Source organism: Sceloporus undulatus, chromosome 5 (assembly GCF_019175285.1).
Source record: "Sceloporus undulatus isolate JIND9_A2432 ecotype Alabama chromosome 5, SceUnd_v1.1, whole genome shotgun sequence".
Taxonomy (NCBI): domain Eukaryota; kingdom Metazoa; phylum Chordata; class Lepidosauria; order Squamata; family Phrynosomatidae; genus Sceloporus; species Sceloporus undulatus.
The window spans coordinates 81,545,913-81,573,871 of NC_056526.1; the positions used below are offsets into that span (position 1 = coordinate 81,545,913).

The following is a 27,959-nucleotide window of genomic DNA, read 5'->3' on the forward strand; positions in this document are numbered from 1 at the left end:
ACGTTATTGCGTGATAGACTACCACACACAATTTCAGGCAATGGGAAGCCAGTCTGAACACAATCATGGGGTTTCACATTATTGTGTGAGAGACTACCATATGCAATTTTGGGCAATGGCAAGCTATTTTCGGGCAATGGGAAGTCAGTTCAGATGCAATTCGAATTCACGTAAATTCGCTGAACTTTCTTTTCATTCGAAATTAAGAGAAATTCCTCCCGTGTGATAAACTCCAAGGTCACCCAGTGAGTTTTGTTGTTGAACCCTGGTCTCCAGAATCATAACCCACTACTCAAACCATTACACCATGGTGGCTCAATTATGCACAACAGAAAAGTATAAGCAGGCTCATGGAAAAGTGGGAAATAAGGGAAACCCTAATTCTGTCTAATGAAGGACTGAACCTATCCAGTAGACATACTTTTGGGAGATGAAAAGCTAGAGAAGAAGAGGAATCATGGAGGATCTAGAAAAACTGAAAAGCAGAGTAGCATATAAACCCTTCATCACATATTTTAAAATGTATCTACTTTTAGTTATTTGTATGGGGGATTTGTGGGTAGTGGTACCTCCGATTCTGCATTCACATTCCGTGTTGTGACTCCCACTGTATATATTCCTCCTGCTGAATCTTCATGGATTTTGATATTTGATTTTTTGTTCTTTGAATCAATGTCACGTGTTGTATCAAAGAGATCAAGTATTTCTTCATTGTAAAGCTAATTTAAAAGAAAAAAGGACAGTATAATTAGGATGCACAATTAAGCTCAGCACAACTCAAGATGAACAAAATGATGTAGTTTTCTTATGACAGCTGTTGGTTAAAAGAATATTTCAAAACAGAGACATAAAATTTCCAGAAAATTTTAAGCCAGGGGTGGGTGTTTTTGGAGGAGAGTGGGAAAAACATACATTTTCAGAAAAATGGGGAGGATGAGACTGGCATCCTTTCCAGTCTGAAAGTCGCTTTCTTACTTTAAATCAAAAAGTATGATATATAATTTAGACTGGCATAAAATAATCATGTTTAGTAAATGAAATGTACCATTTATTTGGACAATAACTACAAACTGAATTGTTTTCCTTTTTGCTACAAATAGAGTTACAAGGTCCCGGACTCCAAGGAACCTTCTCAGTTTTGCCAGTTTATGAAAAACAGGCAAAAATAAAAACAAAAACAGAAGTAGCCGTTTCCATTAATAAAAGCGACAAAATTATTTTGTCTCCTCTAGGTCTCTATAGTGTCACACTGACATAAAACATTCATTCCCATAAAAAGAACTAAAATACAACAAAAAACCAAGACCAGCCGCTGCAATAATCAGACCTTGTGCATTGTCTCATATAAAAGTATTACTGTCGATCATTTTTAGAAACTATTAGGGGGGAAGTAAATATATGATCACCTTGTCTTAAACATTGTCTATAACCTTCAAAAAGAATATTCTAGAATCCATTTTCCCCAGTTTTTCCAGAAGGAAAAGGGGCTTTGGGGGGAAATGAAAAAACTTCCCCACTCCAGAATTTTTCTAGGCCCCTGCCAGGTTTTCATTGTCTTTAATACAAAACACAATTAAGTTACAATAATAACTTGCTAATAAAGTTATACAAAACAATGAGATCAACATCATACTCCCAATCCACAATCATCATATGGGAAATCATCAGTTTTGCTCTTCATATATTTTTAAAATTCTGCTCATTTACACTGACTTAAAGTTGCTGTATATAGAATATGAAGCAAGAGACATCACATCATACTCTTCTGCAGTATGAGAGAGGTAAAAAGTCTCTTGTCTGCAAAGATCAATTCATACATTACATTTCAACCATGACAATATTTGGAGTGGGGGTGGGGAAGTGGAACTGAGGTTCACGTGCTACTGCTTTACATCCCCCTCCTATAATCACATACATCCTTTAGTAAATAACTGAAAATGGGAGGCCCACACTTAATACAGGGTGGTTTTTGACTTTGGGAGATTAAATCCATCTTTTTAAAAATCCAAGGCAAGGGCACAACAACATTCTAACAAGACCTAATGGTCACAGATATGTACAGAAGGAGGGCATGAAAGGATGTTGTTAATGCAGGTAAATATTTCTGTAAAGGCCTTCAGATCCTTCACATTCTGGAGGCATTTTTCTACATGCCTTTCCCCCAAAGAACAATATAGTCATGCAAATATTGTTCAGGACGTTTTCAAGGGAAATGCTGAAGCAGCAGGAGAATTTCCTTAATCAGCTCTTGACTACGTAACTGCAAGCAATGGAACAGAACAATGTTCCCAGCTAATGTTTATTCCTTCCCATTAACTTTGGAAGGGCACTCAATGCAATTTAGTTTTTTCATAGGCAGGTATGCTATTACGTATGAAAGAATCAAATCCTCATGGGGACTACGAAGGCCTTTTCTATTTGAGGTTTCTTCAGTCTGCAGTTTGGAGGCTAATATGGCAACATCTCAGAACTAAGCAGCAGGGTCTTTGTTACAGAATTATCAACATATACTGCTTTACACTTGACCCTGATGAAAAGTGACAAAAACAAAACACCAGAATAAAAAAAAAACCTAGCTTGGGGCTGAAAAGTAGAAACAATGCTTTGTTAATACAATGCAACTAGAAAGGGTCTCTAAAAAATGAGAACTAAGTAAAGGTGGGATACAGACCGCCCAGAAAGGGTGGTCTATTCGCACCTTGTTTTGCTGCACCAGGGAGCCATAGCGGACAAACCGTGTGGCTCCCTCGTGCAGCAAAAACCCGCAAAAAGCAGGTTCTTTCTGTGCCACCATTGTGATACCACAGTGCGCCAATGGTGCACTCGCAGCATCACAATGATGCCAGGATGCGAGGACGCTAAACATCCGTCACGTCAAAATGGCGGCGCCCGTGTGTACTGGGTGCCGCCATTTTGACACCCTCGTCACTTGCTAGGGGTGAGGCACATATGGGTGGTGCGCCCTCGGCCAACCCCTAGCACGTGACGAGGGCGCACTTTAGGCCCATTTAGATCGGGGCCAAATTTACTGTTTTATGCTGAGAAAAGAGAATAATGTTTCATAATTGTTGTGAATGGAAAATAATTTTTTGCATATTCAATGTTGAGTATTTTGTACTGTTGGCCCTTGGTATCTACAAGGGATTTTTGGAAGCCCCCTCCCCCCCCGACACCAAAATCTGCAGATGGTCAAGGGACAACTGGACTAAAGTCTCCCCTCCCTCACTCCCTCCCTCTTCCTTCGTCCCTTCCTTCCTTCCTTCCTTCCTTCCTTCCTTCCCCTGGTCCCTACCCCTCAAAGGCTTCTGCTCTGGGCTTGGCTTCGGGGGCACTTCTAAGGCAGAGGTTGGAGCTCCGTTGGCCAGAAGGAGCCAGAGTCGGGGTCAAGGCTTGGTTCTCTGAGCCCCCCCTCCCCCAGGCCCAACACCAGGAACAGAACCTTTACGCTCTAAGACCCAAGCCCTAGCCCCAGTTCCAGCTCCCTCCAGGGTTCCAACCTCCGCCTCCAAACCTCCTCCAAAGACAAGCCCAGGGAAGAAGCCCCAGAGGAGGGAGGGAGGACTTCAGTGCAGTTGTCTCCAATGGCTGGGTGCAGATGCCGCCATTGGGGATAACATGTGCTTGCCATCAGCAGATGCTCAAATCCACAGATGGCAAGTCCATAGATGCCAAGGTCCCACTGCATACACCAAATGATAACTATGACAATGAAATTCATTTCAGTCCCAGATTATAGCACAACAAAATGCGGAAATGTCAGAGTAGTAGGGAGGAACATTCCTGCAACACAAAGTAACTAGAACTGAACACAGCTATTTTTTTTTAGTTAGTGACTAGGAAGTACAAACACAGATTTTATATATTTGCTCATTCTATATATTTGATATCTCTTTATAACACACACACACACACACACACACACACACACAGATTGACATAACTGTTTTATTTTTGTTTTTTAAGAACGTCTTAGAGGGTTATCTTTTTTTTTTCATAGCAAGCATGTACATCCCTCTATTTCTCTGTCCTCAAACCAATTACTGAACCCAACATATTTAGGGTTGCACTTTTCATTCAAAAGAAGATTACATGTTTGAGAGGCAAAGCAGTTCTTAAACATTATTAGTTGAAACACTTAAAACCTGAAGTACTTTTTGTAAATTAGTTTGGTTTGTTTGCAAATGTTTGTTTCTCTACCTTCTACCCTCCCTCCCCCCATAGCAAATGATTAACACCAAAAGCATTCATACAGCAAACTTCGACCTAAGGGGAACCAAAGGGTTTACCTTCATATTGTGTGGTTTGCATACCCATATGTTCCTCTACAGTAGATAAATATTAACCAGAAAGCTTTAATACTGTACTTAAGAGTGACAGTCCAACTAGATTTATAATTTTGTTTCTAATTTGGCACAAATGGAATACCTGTCCATTTATCTGCACCAGGAGATAGGTAGTTTTTGCAGTCTATAATTTTAGTATCTTGGCTGTTGTTAAAATATACTCTTATGCAGAAAGGCATGTAAAAACTAACTTCCCTCAGAAGTGCAAATGTGGAAGTGGAAAACAGGAAAACAGGACACATTTCACTGTCCTTATTCTAGTACGTTGTCCTGTTAAGATAGGAGACAACTTACTGACTTGTATGAACAAGGGATTTTTCCTTGGCTTTCAAGCAAGCACTAAATAGCTTGTGTTTGCAAGAGTATCATCTGATGATGTTCCACAATATAAAAGCTTCTAACTCAAGATAAGGAAATTTAAATTTGTTTCCTAGCCTCCCTGCCTAAAACAAATATAAAGATTAGCAGGATCCATTTAGAAGCAAGGCAAAAAGAGAATGCATGTCTACTAAGCTAACATTAGTTTTACCACCATTACAATCAGAAGTGCATATGTACCAATTAAGATCTACTAACAACTTCACTCAGGAAAATATTTGAATTGTGAAGGCTTACCTCTAAGAACTGGGCATTCACTTTAAATTCTGGTGGAGGAAGTCCTTGTTTAATAGCTGCATGCTTTTTTTCTTCAATACACCTGTACAAGTGTTTTACAGCACGTGGGATAATGCCCTGTTCCTCTTCCATTATGTTCACATCAAATCCAGTTCCCATTGTGTATGTTTTACCTGCTCCTGTCTGCATTTAAGAGACCAACCATCAGTAATATGCAACAAACATCTACTGCACTTATGCATAGTCTTACTTCATATTAAAGAGCACAAGTTATGGATACTGAAAGCTCAAGGGCTGATGAAAAAAGTCTTTGACTTCAGCGGAACAAAACAAATAACACAATGCATGCATATACATTAAAATCCATCTATAAATACTTTAAAACCCATAATTTAAAAATAGGCTGGATAGGCCTGCAGGAAGAGACTGGTCTTTACTGCTGATTTAAACTCAAACAGTGTCTTGAGCTGAGGAGTATCTTCCAGCAAGTAATTCCACAGTCCAGAGGCAGAGGAAGAAAATGTCCTCTGGGTAACAGTGAGCCTATTTTGGCTGACTAACATAGAGGTCAAGCAGACCAGCAGCTTGGAGCAACCTCTGGCTGCTCCAGCCCCAGTCACACCCATGACATAGGACCAGGGCAACCAGACGCTGCAGGCCCAGATGGGTCACCAGCAATGAGTGCTTTTTTGCACTCCTTTTGTTAGTGGCACTGGCCAACATTAGGTGGTCGCTGCACAGCTTCGGCCCAATCTGGGGAGCTGTGTCATTGGTGTGCCCCCAGATTGGCCTGAAGCTGGAGCTTTTGGCCCATGTGTTTTGAGCCATAGGTGTTTCCCAAAGAACCTGAGTGTACAAAGCAGATTATAAAGGTGTAGGTGTGTAAGTGATTTGGACCCAAACCATGTAGGTCCTCAAAGGTAATAACCAACGCTTTCTACTTTCCCTGGAAACTAATTGGCAGCCAGTGGAATGATTTTAATCTTGGTATAATATTAATATTGGTGTAATACTCCTGGATGTACCACTAACCAATCTGGCTGTTTAGAGGGTCAAAAAATGGAGTACCTAATACTAACTGATTATTACTGGACAAGGATCCAAACACATAAATTGAGGAAATCAGGTGCCCAGTTCTATGTGTTTTATTAAGAGAAAAAGCAATTTCAGTTGCAATACAGCCCTAATTGTGAGTATCCATTGTCTGGAATTCCAAAATCCAAAATACTCCAAAATCTTCCATATGATTAACTGAGATAGAGACAATTTTTGTTTATAATGATTCAGTATATATAAATTTTGTTTCGTGTACAAAATTATTAAAAATATTGTGTATAAAATTAGCTTAAGGCTATGTGTATAAGTGAATGTTATGTTTAGACTTGGGTCTCATCACCAAGATATCTCATTACGTATATTAAAAGATTCCAAAATCCAAAAAAATCCAAAACACTACTGGTCCAAGCATTTTGAATATGGGAGACTCAACCTGAAGTTATTTTTATAGATGTGGCCTACTTTTGACAACGAGAAAGTAGAGTTCCTTTCAGAACTATGACTATAATGGTGTGTGTGTGTGCAAGTGCCTTGAAGCCACCTTTCAACCTAGGAAGACTCCATGAATTTCACAGAGTTTTCTTAGCCAAGGAATACTCAGAGGTATTCTTTTTTTCTAGTTCCTTCCGCTAAAATATAGCCTACAGCACCTTGTATTCACTGGTGGTCTCCCATCCAAATACTAATCAGGGCCAGCCCTACTCTGCTTCCAAGATCAGACAGGCTCTAGTACCTTCAGGGTATTTAGGCCAGAACATAACTATAATATTAGCTAAGTATTTTCATGATACTTTGAACTGTAGCTGCAACTGTAACTACATCAATAGGTTTTTGAAAGGAACCTTCAAGCTCTACTCTAACTGAGATGGATCCTTTCCATTGGAGCCACTACAATTCATGTGAGGAGCCAGCATGGTATAGTAGTTTGGGCACTGGATTATGACTCTGGAGACCAAGGTTTGAATCCTAGCTCAGCCATAGAAACCCACTGGGTAATCTTGGGCAGAATCACACACACACAGCTTCAGATCGTGGCAAGGCAACACCCACACCCACCCAAAGAAAGCTGTCAAGAAAACCCCTTGATAAGTCCCACTTAGGGTCACCATAAGTCTGAAATTACTTAAAAGCAAACAACGAACATCCCAAGTAGGATCAGTATAGAGAGAGAACTTGTAGCACCTTTGAGACTAAATGAAATAAAGAAGTTGTCAGCATGAGCTTTCATAGATTTCAGTCTACTTCCTCAGTTCAAGTTTTGGTTCAAGTTCAAGTAGGAGTGTGTGCTTTCCAAAACTCTCTTGCTTCACTATTAACAGCCCAGCCATACTTGCAGGACGCTGCTGCTTTGCACTTCCATCTTAAATGTATCAAGAAATTATTATTTAAATGTTACTAACTTCTCACACATTGAAATCTACATATTTGTTTTCACCTCTGTCAAATTGTGAAATTCAACCCGCGCTTGAATGAAACCAATCCTTCCTTACAATTGCTTTTTTGTTCACTTCAAAAAATGTTTGCCATGACTGAAAAGCAAACAGTTCATTTGGAAACATACACAGTGCTTACCTGACCATAAGCAAACACAGTAGCATTATATCCTTCAAAGCAGCCTTCAATCAGTTTGTCTATGCACTGGACGTAAATTTCCTCTTGATGAGATTCAATATCAAACACATAATCAAAAGTGAAGGCTTTGTCTTTCCCCAGGAACACTTGAGGTTCTCCAGGTGTGACAGATGTGCAGATGTGGCATCCTTCAATTTTCTCTTTGGCTAGCTGAGGTCTGATTCTGTAAGGAGACAGGTGGAAAAAATCAAAAGGCTAAGCATTACATCCCTGGAAGCAAACAAAATACATATTTGCTTTTTTTTAAAAAAACATCTCAATAAATTAAAAGCATCAGACTGATCAAAACACTACCTTTCACTTCCACCAAGGGACAAGTAGTACTATCCAAATCTTGATATGCTTTTCTGAAGTTCATTTGAATCCAAAAATGCCAGAACAAGCATGTGGCCAGGAAAGGTGTATCCAAGTCTCTAGTATACACCATCTATCTTTCAAATTGGCCTCTTGCTATTCTGAAGTGGCTACCTTAGTTACAATTACTCAGGACAGACTCTTATGGAACTCAGCGGGACTTTCCTGTGAATGAACAAACATGCAACTCCTTACAGAAGTTATCCAACGATGAAATGACAGCAGAACAGAAAGCTCTCGGTCATTCACACTATTTTTAAAACTGCAGAGGCCTACAAAAGCAAACAACTTTGGCTTGAATAGAGTTATCCCTGTAGTAACAAGGATAGGGAACAAATCATTCCAGTTTAGTTTACAAAACCCTAAGATGATGACAAAAAAAAGAACAAATAATGTCTTCCCCACCCCCACAGTAGTTTGCAGGTGTTAAATATCCCTTTCACATTTCAAAGAGAAAAAAACATGTGGCTCATATGGTTCAATACTAGACTAACAATTGCAGCCTTCTTTTTTTAACCCAAATAATGATTACAGGCTCTTCATACTGCAGTTTTCCTAATGTTTCTGAATATTACAATACCTAACAGTACTCATTTCCAACTTGAGGATCTAGGAATACTGTACAAAATCTTTTAGTCACAATCCCCAAACAGAATAGAAATAAACTGATGGACAAGTAACAGGTTACATGCAAAAATGCATCAGTACCAGCTCTACTTATTAGGCAAAGTAACCTCAGGTGGCTGTAAAATGTTGAAGGAGAGATCCATGTGCTAGGCAGCCAGGCACACCCCGGAGGGCAGTGGAAAGATCCAGGGAGGTGGTGAGGAAAAAGGAGGCAGCAACGGAACAGTGAAGGAAAAGGGGGTGGCAGAGGGGCCTTCAGTCAAAGTATGGTATGAAAGAAAGACAAGGGGAACCAGCAGCCTTTAGGACCATGGTGATGATGAAAGTTGCATAAAACCTCTTTTCAGGCTCCCTTATAACAACTACAAAGCCTTGTTGATCACTTCATGTATGGTGTCTCCTGCTCTTTGCCTGCCCGCATGAGCTCACTCCTTTAGCCATGTCTTTTGCTAGTAGTAGCAAGAAACTCTCTCAAGCCTTGGGCACAGAGCATCATTTCTGTGGTTCACAGTGGCATCATTTTGTGACAGACTGACTAACTGGAGTGAGGAGTTCCAGCATGTGGCAGTGGGGGAGAAACAGCAGCAAAAAGGAGTGGGACCCTGCTTAACCTTTGTGAGTTTTGCTGGGACTTGGCCAGCAGACTGGAGCTGTGTTGTTGCTCCTGCTTTCTTTCATCTGACAGACCAAGAAAAGAGGTAGCAAAAAAAATTGGGGGGGGGGGGGGTATCCTTGAAGCTGTGTGGGGACAACATGTCTCTGAGTAAGGAGGGGGACATGTATCTGGGGTTGACTCTTGGAAGGAGTCCTTTGCCTTGGAATGGTTCTCTCACTTTCCTGTCCATGCCAGTCTCGTCCAGAGCATGTGGCCTCTGTAAGCCCCCTACACACACACTGACTGAACCCCTCTCTGCTCTGATGAAGAAGGATTAAGAGTCGTTCCTTGCCAGGGTCAAGCTTCTCCCTTTGCACCTGATCATCTTCAGTGTAGCAACTAAACAGTAGGCTGAGCAGTGACCGAGAGGCCTCTTGCCCAGACTCACCTTTGCTGCACAGTTAGCATGGGTGAGAAGCTTCTCAGTTGCTGCTCAGCCAACTGTTCAGTTTCTGACCCAAAGTGATAAGGTGCAAAGGGAGAATCAACCAAGATTGGTTATTTTTGAGTATGTAGTAGAAGAGTAGACTTAATATCAAGAAATAGACTATTGTGCAAGAGAAAAGGAGGCAGTAGCCTCAAAAAGTCTGGGGACCACTGGCCTAAGCAGATCTTCTGCTTGCTTAATGGTAAAGAATGTGTTCTATTTGCTTGTGTTGAAGAAAGATTAAACTGCCTATCCAATTGCTTTTTGTTCATAGGGACTATGAGAGGCACCATCTTGTTTATGAAATTAGACAACCAAATGCCATGGGCTAGCGCTGCTATGCACAATGATGCCCTGAATGGCAGACTGCTTTTCTTAGTAGAAGGCCGATCAGCAGGGAATGTGCTTCTCACTTTACCCCATTGCTCCTGGAGCTGAATGATGGACATTCATGAGCAGAATTATTCATTTAGAACCTCCAAGCAAAAGAGTGACTTGAGGGACAAACAAGTAGGAAAAAATGGCTGGTGAGGAGAATATCCCTTCAGAACACGGTTCCTCTAAAACTGAACTTCATTAAATCTAGTTCCATGTGACATGATTTTGATAATTAAACTAATATTTGCATTTCAAAACCTTGAAAGAGAAGATTGTTTCTCAACATAGCTGCCTCTTTGTACTCTGGTACAACGCATCAGATCCCAGACACACTAGAGGCACAATGTTAGTCATTCTGAATGTATTTAAAATAACAGGACACATTTAAGGCGTGTGGGTGCTGTCCAATGAGCATCAATGAATCTTCTGCTATGGCAGCAGGGTTTGCATTTTCTGTAGACTGCAAATGTGCAGCTGATGGCCATTATTCCTGCTCCTTTCTTTTCGTTAGCAAATCATTAACCATTTTAAACATTTTACAACTTATTTCTTATTAACTGGCAACACAGGAAAACATCGAGGTACAATCCTAAATAGGAAATGGAAAAATATAGCATACTTCATTTCACTTGTATTTCTCACCTGCACTATTTGAGAACAGTGCAGGACATCTAAAGAGATAAACTGTTCATATAAAAAAATGTCAGCCCACACAATAGAGTTTAATCTTATTTATAATCTTACTGCTGGTAAACCTCTTTACAAGATGATTTCAAGAGCCTATCCACCCAATCTGCTATAAGAGTTAGAAATACCTCACCTCTATTTGTAACGATATGTATTTTAAATGATTATTTAGTCTATGTATTGTACTGATAGCGGTTTTACTGTTTATTGAGTGTATTTTATATGAAATTGTAGTTTTTTAATCTTGTAATGTTGTTTCTATTGTTGTAATCCCCCCTCGATCCGCAGGGAGAGGTGGGAAATATAAATAAAAATTATTATTATATGCCCTGAGCATAACCTGAAATATATGATGAAACAGGAAAACCTATTAATGCCTACTCTTAAGCAAACAGTACTGGTAATTTGAAACCACACACTAACAATCTGCCAGCTAGAAGAACAAATTTTCATTATGGAGGTCTATTTTGCCAATATTAACATTTATGTAGTGACAGACTACAAATGTCTCTGCTGCACACATTTGCCCTGCAAAATCACTCATTATTTTATGCCTCCAGTAACCTGAAAAAGACAAAAAGGTTGAAGAATACAGGAGGAAAATCCAGTCTAGAATGTACAGCTTTGTCTAGAATACTACAAAGAGGTTTTATGAGGTGATTATTAGTATTTGGCTTGATCCCAGTTTACCTATGGGAATGCCTCCTCCCATATAACCCTTATAACCCTTCCTGCACACTCAGGTCCTCTGGGAAGAACCTACTGCAGTCACAGAAATCTACACTGGTGGCAACTTTCCCAGAGGACCTTCTCAATTGCTGCTCCAAAAATTTGGAATGACCTGCTAGAAGAGATCTGCCATATTACATCTTTGGACGCCTTTAAAAAGGTGATTAAAATGGATCTCTTCTGGCGGGCCTTCCCAGACTACCCTCCGAATAATTTAGGACCACCTGCCCATCCAATTAAGCCCTCTTTATTACTATTGTTATTACTATTGTTATTGTTATTTTAATTGATTTTAATTAATGTTATTTTGAATTGTAGGATTGTATTTTAATTTATCTATATGTGTTGGGGGGAGGGATGGAGGATTGGTTGAATGAGGAAATGTTTTGTATAACTGTATAAAAATCTGTTGTTATCCACCATGATTCTCACAGAAAGGCGGGCTATACATAAATATTTATTACATCATCATCATTATTATTATTATTATTATTATCCCACAAAGACTAAAAATGCCAAACAGCTACTAAGCAGCAGCAAGAGTGTGGGGTGACAATGGTAGAGGATCTCTCAAAGACAACAGCAGTGGCACTATGGTTATCACTTCTTAGTATACTCTGTACAGAAGGAGGCATGGTAAATTCCCTTTGAATTACTTTTACCACATAAACCCTATGATGAAACTATCCAAAACGAAACAAGAGAAAGTGCCAAGATGAGATGCCCAGGTCAGAAGGCACTCAATAAGCTACTGGGGTACAGCAGTGGACAATTATGAGTAGCGCTGTGGCTAGTGGCACAACTGGGCTCAGGCCAAAAGGATGTTCAGCTGTTGATATGGTCAGAGGTCAAAAGACAATCTGGGATTGCAAAACACATAGCAACATGGAATGGTCTAGAACATGGAATGTGAGAAGAATGAATCAGAGAACCAGTCAAAGATGAAAAGTCTATTTTCCCCTTGTCTAGGCACTGCAGATCTTGTTATGTTCTACTGAACTGGTTTCATAATTTCTTTTTTGTAGTTTCTGTATCTTTACATGAGTTCTGATCTTTGTGTTATGTTTATATTTAGTCCCATACTAGCTGGTCTGGGAAGGAACAGCCTGAACAGCAAGAAATAAATATTCTAATAAGCTGTAGAGGAAAAAAATACTGATAATATTAGTAATACAGTCATCGCTCACAAATTGCAGACTTGGGAGTCCGCAATCTCATCCATTTGTAAATGGCACGCAGCGAGGGATAAAATGGTGTCTGTGCCCAGGGCCACTGAAACCAATGAAGACTCCAATATTGGCGTTTTTCCAGATACATTGGGGGGGGGGGGAGGAACAGATCCTGTGTGAATCAGGAGGGGTGACTGTATATGATTTAGGGATTTTCCCTCTGAAGATAGTCGGGAAAGAACCATTTCATTGGTTTTTAAATTAAACAGAATTCTACTGCTGGTTGTACATTTTGAAACTCCCACTTTGATCCACCGGGAGAGGCGGGAAAACATAAATAATAATAATAATAATAATAATAATTATTATTATTATTATTGTTATTGTTATTGTTATTATTATTATATTCTGGTTTTCCCTTTCCCCCTTGTCATCTTCTTTGTGCTTCCAAATATCTGCTCTTGAGGATGAGGGACTCCCTAGAATGACATGAGACAAGGAAGCTTTAGGAATTAAAGTATCAGCTTGCCTCAGCAGAAATAAATTCCTGATCATGCTCAACATCTTTGAAACCCAAAACACTTTGGTACAGATTTTTTGCATTGAAAATCCCTGGTCATATAGACAGAAAGGAAGACAGTAGAAACATAATTCTGGTGATGATGATGACGATGACAATGGCATTGGCTAATTTCTGGCAAATCCACTGATCTCTGCAACTTATGAATAGCAAATAAAACAACTGACAGACATGCTGTCATACTCTCAATTTTTAAGAAAGAGAAATACATCAAAAAGACCTAAGCAGAGAAGCTGGAAAACTACAAGCTGTTACTTTTAATTGGCAAATAGAGAGAGGGAAATACTGTAATCATGGCAATGTAATTTAATTAAAGGAAAAATATTGCACTGGAGTAACTGGATTTGTCTGGCGACAGTTCACTTATGCTGCTGTCATGGGTTTGCTTCCCTTAATGAGATTTATTTTCTTAAAGTAATTATCTTTTTAGTGATCTTCCATTACAACTGGCTTCTCTATATATAAAAGGACATTCACAAGATTCGTATTTATTTCACCGCGTAAGCATTTTCAAGGCTGCAATATTGCTTCCTTCCCACATTCTTATTTAGGTTTGTTGAACCTCATCTCCATCAATGGTCTGTTACCAATGTTAATTGGAAATAAGTCAAGCTGTGCTTCCCTTCCTGCCCCCAAATCAACCCAAAACAGTCTTTTGGCAATTTTGCAGGTCTGCCAGACAGCCCAGTATAGATGGCATCCTCTTGCAGCCTGACAAGATCTTTTGTTTGCTTGAACAGTGGGGCAGAGAGGGGGGGACAATAAGAAAGATCAGTTTTGCTCTCAGGAAAACAAATCCCCCTCTCCCAGCAGGTATTCAACTTTCCCTTGGCAGTGCTGCACAAATATACCACATGCAGATAAGAATTTGGGGTTAAAGGCCAGGAGGTGAAAGCATACAAGATGTAACAGTGCCTGTATGGCAACAGCACATCACCAAATGTGGCTTGGGCCACTTTATAATTTAATATTATTTACATTCTTCTTATCAGAACTGGTCTGCAGAGTGGATTTTAAGAAGATCCATGTTCTTTCCATATTGATATATGGGTAGGAGTACATTTGTACATACATGAATGCAGACAAAGAATTTATTATGATTATATCCAACCTTTCTTCCACACAACTTAAACAGGTTTAGATGTTCAAAATCAGTTTCTCATCCAAAAACTAGATGTGGTGTGCCATGTGAGCCGTCAGACCATGCCAGAAAACAGATACAAAGAAGAAAACAATCAATGACTTATGAGACTATGAAATATGTTTCAGCCATTTATCTTTGGAATGTTTCAGGCCTCAAATCAGACACCTACAAGGCTGAGAGTATAATCTGTATAACTTGCAAGATGAAGCATAGCCCATATGAGCCCATTCCTGATCCTCCAGCATGAAACACTATGTCAAGGTAGTGCTACATGTAGCGACTTTATTTCCATCCCTCCAAAAGTGCAGGGAGGTATAACTCTGCACATACATCTTACAGAGATCCTCATCACATTTTGCATTTAGAAGAGGGTACATACCATAGTTCTAACATGATTGTCTGAACCAAGATTATAAATCAATTTAAAGTCTTGTGCCTAATGACAGCACAATAAAGTATTTGATTTTGTTAGTTAACTAGACTCAACTGAATTGCATGTGGAAAATGGACTTACAGTGCAGTATTTGGGATGACGGATCATTTTCCTCACTAGAAGTGGGGGAGGAGTGCAACAAAGACAAGAGTGAGTAAAGGGAAAACATAAAAGCTGTGGGTCAGGTAGCTCTGACATGAAACAGAATGCCTCAATGTATGGACAAAGCTAGAAATTACCACAAAAAAAAACCCATGTGAAATTTATAGGGGATTTTCACATCCTTAACTTTATATGTCACTCATATAGCTAACCCTTTAAAAATACATATAAAATCCATAGGAAGATGTGCACATGTACACTTTCAAACTTTAAGATCAACTTTATTTTTCTTGACCCAAAGGGTAACCAGAGATCCTCCTTTTCCAGGACACGTCCTACATTTCAGCCTTCTGTCCAGTGTCACAATGTCCTCCATTTTGAGCATGACTAAGACGCATGATTTTATATTTATATTAGTTTTTAGCTTCACTTTTGTCATGTCTTGAACTTTCCTGAATGTCCTACATTTTCAGGTGCCGTGTCCTCCTTTGTGGTTCTGGCATCTGGTCATCCTGCTTGGTCCTCAAATTTCATTCTTTTTCATCCCTTGGCACTGGTTGCTCCATCATCCTACTTTTATAAAGTGTAATATCCTTTGCATGCTTTTCATAAAAGCGCCAAACCAAACTCCAGGAGGAAAATTTTCCCTTCATATTTACTGTTGACTCTTTCTAGGGAACAGAAGCTGCTCTGTTTTTGAACAGAAAGACTGTTCATGCAAGGCCTAAATTGTTATGAGCTGGTGAAATTTAACTATGTAGCGGTCGGGGAGGGGGGGGAGCAGAATGCCACTTCATTTCAGAATCACAAAATAGTCCAGACAGAAAATTATAGGTTTATCCATACTGTACTTGGATCTGAATTACATTTTTGAACATTCCCAAATAGCAAAGCTTGATTCTAATCCTCTAAATATGTTACTCTCTGGAAGGACTGGGTGTGGTGCACTCAGCTGGAAGAGAAAGGGGTGAGACTACATGCCATCCACCAACATTTCGGCTGGCAGAACTTAACACGCTGCCTTGATATTAACTCTAGGTAAATCTTTGCCAAAAGCCCTATATTTGTTAAAGACTTTTAGCAAAACCACAGTTTCACTGAATCACGAAGGATGAAATTCATCTCACTGTGCTAAAACATTGTGACAAAACATAGTACATAAATTTCCAAGTGCTCAACCTATTCCGGAGGTAGGATTCAATCCTTTAAGGATAGGTTCCTTGAAGTTAACTCGGGGAAGATTCACCAGCCCAAAGGTACTAGAGCTACTGACTCAATGAGAAAAACACTCCCAGAAGGTCAGAAGCCTGGAAGCTATTTTTACAGGATGAGGGTACAAATCTCAAATCTGAAGGCAATATGCCCTTAGTGAGTCAGCAGTCATCTTCCCTGTCTGCCTATCAAATTGTTTTCCTATTGGCTTTTAATGTTTCCAAAGCCCTAAAAATTATGTTGGCAAAGAGTAGCCTTTGAAAAAGAACACAGCCAAGATTGATCTTAAGGGCAATTTGCCTTTTAGAATAGCATAATAGGATGCAGATTCCTTAAACAGGTTCTGAATTAATTCCCAGCTTACCAACTTCATATGGCTGTAAATGAAAAGCTTCAGATATACAAGTCACAAAAGAGCAATGCTACAAATGGGTGCAACTCAGTAGCACAGCACATACTTTTCTGTAGAAGGACCTCGTGTTTTCCTGTCCCTGCCATCTACAGTTCCAGACTAAGCAAGACAGCTTACCAATACTCTGGAACTAATACCAACAGGACATCTGGGTCCCACGTCAGATGAAATGTGGGATTTAATAAAAGAAGCAACTTTATACAGGTTGAATATCTCATATCCAAAATGCTTGGGACCAGAAGTGTTTTAGATTTACTTGAGTACAAAGCCTTAAGGTGATTTTGAACAATGTTTTTCATAATTTTGTGCATGAAACAAAGTGTGTGTACACTGAACCATCAGAAAATATACATTGTGTACACTGAACTCTCACCTGCCTATTTTGGATTCTGGAGCATTCTGGATTGTCAGATAAGGGATACTCAACCTGTATATAACCTTGTTTCCACAAACACAGAAATCTATTAGCAATGTTGCAAACAAAGAGTTTTGCTGCTCCAGCCAAGCTATTGCTGATGTAGTGCTAGAGATTCTTCTCCTTGTTTTCTGAGACCAAGAGGAATTCTCTACCCTTGCCATAGGATGCCTGTTACACAACATTAAAGGGAAATACCACCTGTAAAACCTAGGGCTATAATGCAAAGTGGCATTGTAAACCATGTTAAGAGACATGAAGACTATGTGAATACAGGCCAAATAATTACCAACCAAGTGCACATAGTGTATCATCTACATTTAAATAACTTGGAAACATACTCTTCCTCTGTTTTGGCAATTAAAAAAAACACAGATGACTGCAAAGTTTGCAGTATGAGTCTGGAATCTAACAAAGATCTCTCTTCAGGCTATTTTCACAGTGGGACACTTAAAACAGTATTGTATCTTCCACATGTTTATTTCAAGGGTACTGGCTGATACACTCAGTAACTAGGTATCATTCATATCCTATAACCCACAGTGTTTACAAGGGCTACAAGGAATTCTTAGTGATGTTTGTGAAACTTCTGAAGCCCAAAAAGGGTGATCCACTAGCTGAATATTTGTTCTCAGTGTAACTACGGTAGATTTTGACCAATACTGCCTTTGCCTTCTCACCATTAAACTCAAGTATATTTGGGGGTGTCATTAGGAGGTGTGTGGGGGGGGGGGTGCAGACTGCACCAGGTGATACACTTGGGGGCTGACAGCACTGCTCCCCAAACAACTGCCTTTTGGCAGAAAGGAACTATGGTGTTTGCCTGCATTCCTTTAAAGCACTGAAGAAATTGTGTCTGTGGGGTGAGTCTCAGTGTAAGGAGAGAGGCCCTTAGTTTTTTAAAATATATATTAAAATTTAATTTATTTTTAAAAATTAGAATTAAAAAAATTTTTTTTTAATTTTTTCTTTAAAAACATCACATATTACCAAATAACCGCATGGTACTATGTACATGTAAAAACATTTCAACTATGCATGTCGGATTGCAATTTAAAGGTATAATTTTAATTTTACTAGTTGTTTTATGTCAAAATTGCCATTATATTCAGTGATATATGGGAATTACAATTTGTGAGTAACATGAGTACAAAAACATTACTAAGGATTTTGTATGGTGTGGTATGGGAGGAGGTCACTGGGGGAGTGACAACATGAGTTACTGCACTGGGCAATGCCACTCTAGCGATAGCACTAAATACATTGAATTTCATTTCTGAAGGCAGTTATCTTCTCTCCCTCCTGAAACAAAAATATAAATTCAAGCCCACTGTAGAGTTATTCAAAGGTGTATGTTATGGAAGAAATAGTCAGCATTGGGGCTTTAAAAAATCTCATCCATTTTTACCTGAGTTTTCCAGACTTTTTTCTGAGGTCTGGAGTCAAATTCATAAATTACAGTGAAGCGGCTTAAATAAGCTACCTTTCCACTTATCCAGATATACTAAATTTCAAGAAATGTTGAAGCTATACCGGACAGGAGATCTTATTTCAGAGGGAGATAAAATTTATGGGGAAACTGAAATATGTGCAATATTTGCTTATCAAATCTCCTTCAACAATACAAAATGCATTAATTTATAACACAATACAACTTTATATAGTAACATAATTTATGAAGCAATTTAAATATTTTTAGGTTACCTTTTAGGGTAAAAACCTAGCTGCCATAAAACAGTGGTATATATTTTTACTCTAAGGTTCTATCAGCTCTTTTAGGAAAGAACGTACAGGATAGCAGCCTCACAACTACATGTCTTACAGTGCACTCCTATACATTTTTATTCAAACATAAGCCCCATAGAGTTCAATGGAACTTACTCCAGGTACCTGCAACCATAGTTTTGTAACAGCACCATTGTGATAATATGTCTGAATATATGAGAGAGAGACTGTTGCACTCTATGCCACCCAAACTGATTTAGGTTTTGCCACCTGAGAAGTAGAGGGGAAAAAGTTGAAAACAATGCACAACAGGAAGGACATTTATTTGGTCAGGCACAGATTCTGTCTCAGTACAGCATTACACACTAAAGCTGTAGATCATTTTAGATTGAAATCTTTATTATATATATGTGGAGCTAGTATAATCTTTTATTGCCCTTTAGTGCCCTTTGTCCCCAGTCCCCACGTGGCTATGAAGGGGAGTAGCCTCTTCCTGCATTGATATCCCTCCAGAACATCTCAAGTGTCAACAGAAGTAACATCTGAGACAAATATAGGCCGGTGATTCTGACATCATCACTTTCTTCTCCTGAATGATTTTTAATATCTTTGCCTGATGAAGAAGCTTCTGAGGTTTGCAGGATGTATTTTGTGCTTTTTAAGTGATCTAATAAATGTATCACTGTTCTGTGGATTTTTGACTTTGTTGTATTTTCCTGCATGGCCAACAAAGCTGCCCTGAATCTGCTTTCACTAGTTCCAAAAACAGGCATAGGTTTTGGAATATATATATATATATATCCCCCTCAAAAACAAAACCTGTCCAGTCCCCTCTATAACTTTTACAATATATGTTTTTTACACTTCTATCGGGGGGAAACATGTAAAATGTGGATTTTGCAAGCTGCAGCTAGCTTGCAAAACAGCTGATACAGCTCATCCCTGCAGGATTGTTTTTATGCTTTGCATACAAAGCAAATCAAGAAAAAGATTCACTTCATTCAACTGCATAAAGTGGTCCTATGTTGGTCCTAAGCAAAGGAAATACTTGGCAAACATGGTTAATCATTTTTGCATTTAGCCCCTTTTCTTCTCTAGCTCAGGATATATGGCTGTTAATACAAACTGAAAGGCATCTTTTTCTTGATTTTGCATCCCAAAATCAAGTCTCAATAAAAGCTGATGTCATAGTATCTACATTCACATAACATGAGGCAAAACTGTTCAGATGGTAGGAGGCATCAGCACTGAAAGTTAGAACTAGCAGTAGCCCAATACTACTAGTCCCTTTCCTTTACACTATTACCAGGAGGATGTTTCATCCACAGCTTTCACACAGAACCATTTCATGCAAAAACAGGCAGAGTCTATGGGATCTCCTTATTCACTCAAACCCCAGGGCCCACCTAATTAGAGCTACGTGAAAAACAGTTTCTAAGTCAGGCAGAAACCTCTGAGGTTTTCTGTTATCGCTTCGCTTTTCAGAATTCTTGGCATGCTGTGTGGCTCCAGAGGGTCCCCAGGGACACAGAAAATTGGTGCCACACCTGCCACAGTTGCCCACCCCAAACTAAGCAACTGCAAATCAGAACTGTAGACTGTAGCAAAACATCCAAAGGTCTGCTCATAAACTGTAGTCTGTCTTCTGCCCACCCCGTTGTCTGCTTAATGCCAAAAACTAGCCTTCAAGGCTTGATATAAATGGCACAAGTTTGTGTCAGTCATGAACACAAGCCGGACATGTATGTTATATGGCTGTGTTCAAAATGTGCTCTACCACAATATTCGTACAGCTGTTGGGGAGTGGGAAGGGACAGTTGGGTTACCCTTGCATATCTAACATGGCATGTTTCATGCTACAGAGCTGTCATTTATTTAGATTTTTTTTTAGTAATTTGTGGAACAATTCTTTCCTTATTCTCACAGCTGCAGCCAGTTCAGAGCTCTGCCAGTCTCACTCTGCTCCAGTTCTTCATACAATGAGGTTAACACCTGATCTTAGAGTCTCGCCTATTAGCTGAAAGCCTTGCTGCAGTTCCTTGGGGACAGAGAGAAAAGTTCATCTCAGACTAGAATTTCCAAGATTGAAAACTTTTCTCTTTGTCTGAATGGAATTAAATCAACCCCAGCCTCCCCACTTGGACTGGGGTCCAAATCCTGCATTTCCCAGCTGCTGTGGGAAAATCATTAAATGTAAATTATTTCTGACTTGTCTTTATAACAATGTCGACAGGAGCGTCTTTAATGAAAAGGGCAAATGGAAAACACTATCCCAAATGCTGGGTGATGTTCTTATCTGTGCATTAACTTTCAAAAATAGATTTTTACAAATATTAGCTTTTATGTACACACCTTTAAAAAAAAGTTCTTACAATAATTTATGGTACATGGGCTCAAATGTTGAAGCCTTGACCTTTTAAAACTAAACCTCAATTCTCAGCACTGACCTTTTTAAAAACCTGTAGATTTAACATCACAGTAACAGCTAGGCCTTCTTGAAAAAAGATTTATTCAGATGCTCAGCTTTGTTTTGGTTTTTGCCTTGATAACGTTACATCATCATGATTTACTGCGACTATTATGAAACCCTGTTGACATTTCACTTCTTTTCTTCCTCTAAGCAGAAAATGTGGCAGGACAGGAGACACTCAAACAAGTATAGGTGGGGGGTGGCTGGAAACCTGTTTCCTACTGTGAAAAGGTGGGGAAAGGCCTTTCCTACAATAGACTTGTGGAAAGTTGAGGCAAGGAGATAAGCAGCAACAGGAGACTCACGCCTGTCCAAAGTAGTTCACTATGACTGCTGTAGGAAATGAAAAGAGGTGCTAGGCTACATGCAAATCCCATGGTTTGTAAACTGCCCACTTTTGTCTACTTCAATACATAAAACTGCATAATCCATTATGAAGGAGCATTCAATTTAGCCTTCTGCATTTGAAGACTCTGTGAAGTGAAGCTGCTTAAGAGTCAAAAAGATACATCATGTGATGGAGTTTTGCCCACACTGGCTTACTCCATTTGGGTTGGATTATAAACACATCTTTCCCTGGAACCATGGACATTGGTTACACATCTGGGACAAGGTGCACATCACCACAGCACATCTAGAAAGGCACCAGGTTAGAGAAGTCATGGATTACAATCGTACACAAGAGTAACAGGGGTCAAATGCTTAGGCATCAATTTAACCAGGTTGCTAAGAGGATTTGGAAGGAAAGGGGAAGCATGCACAAAACTGAGTTCCTTAGAGGAAAGGTTGTGTGGGAGGGAGGTGCTGATATAAAAATACATGGGTAACTGGCATTCACTGTTTGCCAGCAGCTTGTGACTTCTGGTAACCCAGTGGTAATTTTTGACACATCATGTTGCATTTCCCACAGTAGGCCAGATCTTCTGAGTGAGACTCTCTCTTTATCACACAGAGTGAGCTTTGCCCAGCCTTCCCCTCCAGATGTGTTGGACTCCAACTCCCATTACTCTGAGCCAAAAACACTTGTTCCCTTTTCCTGTATAATAAATGTGTTTAAAAGACAATTTCATCTTAGTGCTTTGATCCTAATTCATCAGTCTCATTTTAATTCTAATCTGTCATCTGAAGCATTTCTCACTCTGCCTCCAACACCACAACAAAACCCACTTCTTTTTTTCCTGGGCTCATCTCATTTATAGATTTGTCAAGTATATGCTCCACTCAGTCTCCTTCAAACTTAAAAGTCTGAAATCCTAACTCTGTAATTTGGTGCTTGTATGGGCAAGACTGTACATCTGAGAGGAAAAGGCAAAAGACAAGAAGACAAATTACAAGTCTGAAATATTCATTTAATTAATTTATGAGAGACTCATGATGAGCCACAAGAGTCACAAGCAAATATAGTGCTTTTCACTAAAAATTAAATAAGAGACGGTGTCAAGAGTCTCCAAAAGATGACCAAACTCCACTTAAGTATTTATTCATGTAAGGAAGGGAGTTCCCTGTCATTTGAGGATCCAGGAAGCAAGTAAACATTAACATTCTTATGACTATATGAAGCTCATCCATTGTCAAATCACTGGTCCATCTAATCCAAAGGAGGCAAACTTCAGCCCTCCACATGTTTTTGACCTACAAATTCCAGTAGCCCTAAACAGCATAGCCAATTATGAGGGATTATAGAAGCTGTAGTCCAAAAACATCTGGAGGGTCCAGACCTAGTCCAGCTTGGTGCCCTTCAGATCTTTGGGACCAACTTGTGACACTTAAGATTCCATCCAACTCATACATTTCTTCTTCATAGGCACTTTGTCCCACAAATATGTAAAAAGAAGAGTTAACTATATTGTTATTATCTGCTGTCAAGTTAGCTTCAACTTATGAATGAGAGCTCTGCAAGAGTCATGAACACTCCTGAAATTTTGTAGACTCAGAAGTAGGGGCTCCATCACTAAATCAATCCACTGTAATGCGTTCTTCTTCTTTTCATACTACCTTTCACTTTTCCCAGCATTATCATGTTTTCAAATGAGTAATGTTATCTCATGAAGTGTCCAAAGTATGATAGATTAAGGAGCTTATCACATGAACTTTAAAACCGGCTCCAGCCTCTGGGGCTAGAGCTGGGACGCAGGATGGAGGCAGGGATACTGCATGCTAAATCACTGCCCAATCGCCAGCCGCCATCAGCCCGGGTCCAAGCAAAGTCCCAGCTGTGCTCTGCCAGCACTTTTTTGAAGTTGTGAGCTTTCCGGCTTCTAAAAAGTGCTGGCAGAGTGCGGCTGGGAACCAGGCCAATGGCAGGCGATGATTAGGTGATGATTTAGCATGTGATAATCCCTGCCTCCAACCTGAGACCCAGCTCCAGCCCAGGAGACTGGAGTCAGTTTTAAAGTTCACACGAAAAGCTTCTAAGTTTATTCATTATTGTTCTAATGAGAGTTCAGGCCTAATTTGCTTAACTAGGTAGCCCTCTATTTAATTTCTTGTCATGAGTTACTCAAGCAAGTTACACTTTATATGGAAACACATATTCAATGCCAAAGATGACTTAGCCTTTCAATACTTTTAAAATCTAACTACAGGTTGAGTTTCCCTTAGTCAGAATTCAAAAATCCAAAATATTCCAAAAACCAAAACGTTTTTTCATGGGTGTCTGCGATAGGGACATGTTTGCTTTCTGATGGTTCAGTGCACACAAATTTAGTCCCAAGCATTTTGGATAAGGAAGACTCAACCTGCACCATCTCAGTTTTAAGAATTTGGTGAATGCCAATTCACTCTGACCATACTTATTCATCAGACTAATGAAATTGACTCATGATGGGTGATCTTCCCAAATGAGTCTGACTTAAGTGCCGCATCATGTTTGGATCAGGCACTCTCTGCTTCACCACATTAAGTTTAAAACTAAGGGGGAAAAACATTTGTACATTCTTCTTTTTATCCAAACAAGGGCATCATGGAATTGGGGAAAGTGCATTTGTAACTTGCTTCTCCCAAACCATATGCAACCCATGTATAATTATTTCACAGAATCATCTTTACAGTCATCAGGTAATAGCACATGAAACACTCACTCTTTAAATACAGAGCTTTTCAACCACAATCCTCCTCTTCAAGATATGCAAGAGCAAGTTTCTATGGGGAATGATTTTAGTAAGCCCTGAGATGTGCCCCCTGTATAAAATACAGCAAGTAAATAATGAATATCATTCTCATTGTCTTCTTTTATTTTCATGTCAGTTTTTAAAAATCTGCTCAAAAGTGCTCACAATGTTTTAAATGCTGTATTCTGCAATATACTGATTAATCTTATAGTACAAAGATCTTTTGAAACAGATTAGCCTCATGTGAAAGATGCAATTTGAGCACTGAGTAACTAACTGGTGCTGACATACAAGTCAACTCACTACCTAGCTGACTGCAAATATTCTATGAAGCCAAAAATGTCATTGTGGAAGTGGCAGCTTACTTTCATTATGGTTACACTTGGAAGCAAGGACATGACTAGGGGTTCCTAAGTCTATCATACACTGCAGCAATCAAGGATCTGCCTAGGACCACAGCAAAGCTTTTGCCGCTGGCTTGGAGCTGCAGACATCTCTAGAAGTCAACAGTAAGAAAGGCTCACTTATTACTCATCTTGATAGCTAATAGAAGTATATTCTTTGGCTGCCCAGTAAAACTCCTGTGAAAGATTATACTCAGTTCTAGAAAAACAGCAGTTGAAATAACTGCTGTTAATGAATGAATAAAGGCATAGGATCCTGCTGACATTAATGAGATACATAATGGAGACCTCAGAAGTCCATGTCCCCGACACCTTGAGGGGTCCTCCTCACAGGCAATCTTACCGCTTCCACCAAATGTGGGTTTTTCCAACCCTTATTCCACCAAATAGAAGAGTTTCTTCTTCTGTAGAAATACCTCTCTTTGCAACTGTGGAGATTCCTTTCAGAAAATCCCATCACTGTGGCCAAATGAGGGACTTCTTAACCCACTAAATTCTCAAGAGAGTGCTTTTCCTAGTTCTCATCTCTGTCACCAGTGTAGAGACTTCCTCCTATCCCTCTGTGAGACACCAACTGTGGGGCTCATCTAAATGTCCTCAAGGTTCATATGAAGATTTATGCAACATCAATCCACAATGGAGACCACCCTTCTAGTTTCTACTGTATTCTGAATAGAGGCCAAAGAAAGAAACAGGGAAAACAATTTCTCAGTAATATTCATCAGAAAGAATGTATCATTGTTAATCTCATGAATTTAGTTTAATTCTTCCACCTTGTCTGCTCTGCTCCACTGAATTCAGGACAGAAACTAGAAAGCTTGCTAATTATCCGAATCACATAATAAACCAAGCATGGATGTTCAAATCTGTCACACTAGCATATCAATCAATTGTCAATGCTGGAATGCTCTGAAAGGTTACTTAGCTCATTAAAAACAGCATGCTTTATTTAGTCAAAGCTAATGTTAGCTTGCTGCACAAAAATCCTTATAAATCCTCTAATATCTCCAGGAATTGGATATAACTGGTTCAGAATCATCTCAGTCCCAAATCCCCCTTGACACTTTCACTGAAGAGAAAAGATAGAATAAGCATTAAAGTGTCCAAAGCAACATTTAAATTATTCTCAATATTGTTTCTGCCTGTGTGATAAGGCAACAGATGGAAGAAGTCAGACATTCATGTCTTAATATTCTCAATTACATCAAGGATGGGCAACTGTGGCCCTCTAGATGATTTTGGACTGCAACTCCCACAACACCTCAACATTGATTATTATGGCTAAGACTTTGGGGAGGTATAGGCCAGAAGCATCTGAAACACCAAAGCTGTCCTCCTCAACTGTAGCCACCTGTCAGACAATGAAAAGATCATCTGTTAAGAGATCTCTTTAAATTTGTTTTATGTTATCTGCAGAATGCCAATTTGAGTATGTTGCTGTGTGAACCTTATTTTGGTATACCCGTTTAGAAAATTAGAACGGCACACCCTCTTCTAATCTAACAACTCATGTTTGTTCCAGTAGTACACTGAAATTTGCGCACTCACAGCATGTGGAGATCATACAAAAGTATTAATGGCAATTCTTTCATCCTAAGATTCTGGTACTATCAGTTTTCACTGTCGCAGTACTTATTACAGTAGGTAAAAGCCTCAGGATGATTGTAGCTGGTTTGTAAGATTTGGAATGACTAAAGATAGTATGTGGGAACTTCCTTAAAGGCAAGGATAAAAGCTTAATAATTCCTGATTTTGTTCTTCATTTGCTTGAATTAGAAGTACAAATCATCACACTAATATTTCATCTGCAAATGGTTTAAGATAAACTAAATCCCTGGATTACAAGAATCATGCATCTGAGCATCATGTATAATTTGGCCCTCAGGATCTTGGAGAAGAAGCCATGACATCAAATGTAACAAAATTACAGTGTCACAGACTTGCTAGATTAGAATGCCATATACTAGATTTCCAGCCTTGATATGAACTACTGCACTATAAAAAGACAGATGGATTGAGAATATAGTACATGCTTATTTCTAGTTCAAGTGTACTCAGCTGGTGCTATAATAAGTTTTTAAAGAACTGCAAGAACATTCTTAGCTGTGTAAGCAAGATGAAAGTAGACTGCTGCCTACTGATGCGGTCACAAACCGCACCAAGTAATGAAGAAGGACCCACCTTTTACTGTGAGAACTACAGTGTAATTTGAAAAAAAAAGTAAAGTAGGAATTCTATCTTGCCAGTTTTCAATTATCTTAAGTCCTCAAGTGTAACAAGGTGAGTCCTATGAATACATTACCAACCTTAGCTAGAATTCAGGAATTCTCAGTTCACATTTCCCTTGCCAAGTGCCAAAGTAACTAATTTGTGGAAGAAGTATAAGGGAAACAGAGAATTCCTGATTCTTTCCCTATACTGTAAAGTCATACTCAGCTTGCCGATTTCTTTGTTTGTTTTATTTTTACATTTAAAAAATACATTGTAATCAATACAGTTTACAACATAGATTGAAACAAAGTATAACTAAAACTTGACCAAATCCCTCTGCCAAATAATTAACAAAGTTATCCTACAACTTTAAAATAGTACAGTCGGCCCTCCATATTCACGGCCTTGAGACTCACTGTTTCGAATTTTTTGCAAGGTCAAAGCCACTAATGTAAACGTTCCTCCTCCCTTTCCCTGGCTGATCTCTCTTTGGGTAGCCCAGGGAGAAACCGGGGAGGAGAAGGTCTCGGAGGGAGTCAAGGCACCTCTTGCCTTCTTCTCTCCAATCCTCTCCCTGGGATGCCCAAAGAGAGGAAGGGGAGGAGAAGTGTCTCAGAGGGACCAAGGCACCTCTTGCCTTCTCCTCGGCGGAGAAGGGGCATGAAGCCAATTAAAGGGACAGGAGGATGGGAAAAAAGGCCTTGAGATGAACCCCTGCTCCTCTTCCCCCATTCAGTCTTCCCTTTAACTGGCTTCTGAGTGAGGGGTGGAGTTATTCGCAATTTTTTCATATCCATAGGGGTCTCATTTCCCTAACTCCCTTAGAATATGGAGGAAGGGCTGTACAGTCTGCCCTCCCCATATCCAGGGGATCCGTTCCAGACCCACCCAGCCCCCGCATACTGGGAAAACAGTGTATGCTCAAGCCCCATACAAAATAATGGGGCATGTGCTCACAGCGGCGTGTCCTCATAATGGCACAGGTATGTGCCCCATTACTTCTGCTGGGGCTTGCCTTCCGTGTAAGCTCAAAGCTGCGGAAAGCAAGTCCGCCTATGGGGAAAGCTGA

At 39.6% G+C, this 27,959-nt stretch overlaps 1 protein-coding gene across 7 annotated transcripts in view; it reads right to left on the reverse strand.

Annotated features, from left to right (window-relative positions):
- The window catches only part of KIF21A (kinesin family member 21A), a 113,619-nt gene that overhangs the window by 70,888 nt on the left and 14,772 nt on the right, over nucleotides 1-27,959 (reverse strand). For all 7 annotated transcript variants that reach the window (XM_042467345.1, XM_042467343.1, XM_042467348.1 and 4 more), the window contains exons 2-4: nucleotides 7,587-7,809; nucleotides 4,959-5,141; nucleotides 570-719 (exon numbers count right to left, since the gene is read on the reverse strand). In XM_042467345.1, the coding sequence (XP_042323279.1) occupies nucleotides 570-719; nucleotides 4,959-5,141; nucleotides 7,587-7,809 (556 nt within the window). The remainder of the gene's footprint in view (nucleotides 1-569; nucleotides 720-4,958; nucleotides 5,142-7,586; nucleotides 7,810-27,959) is intronic.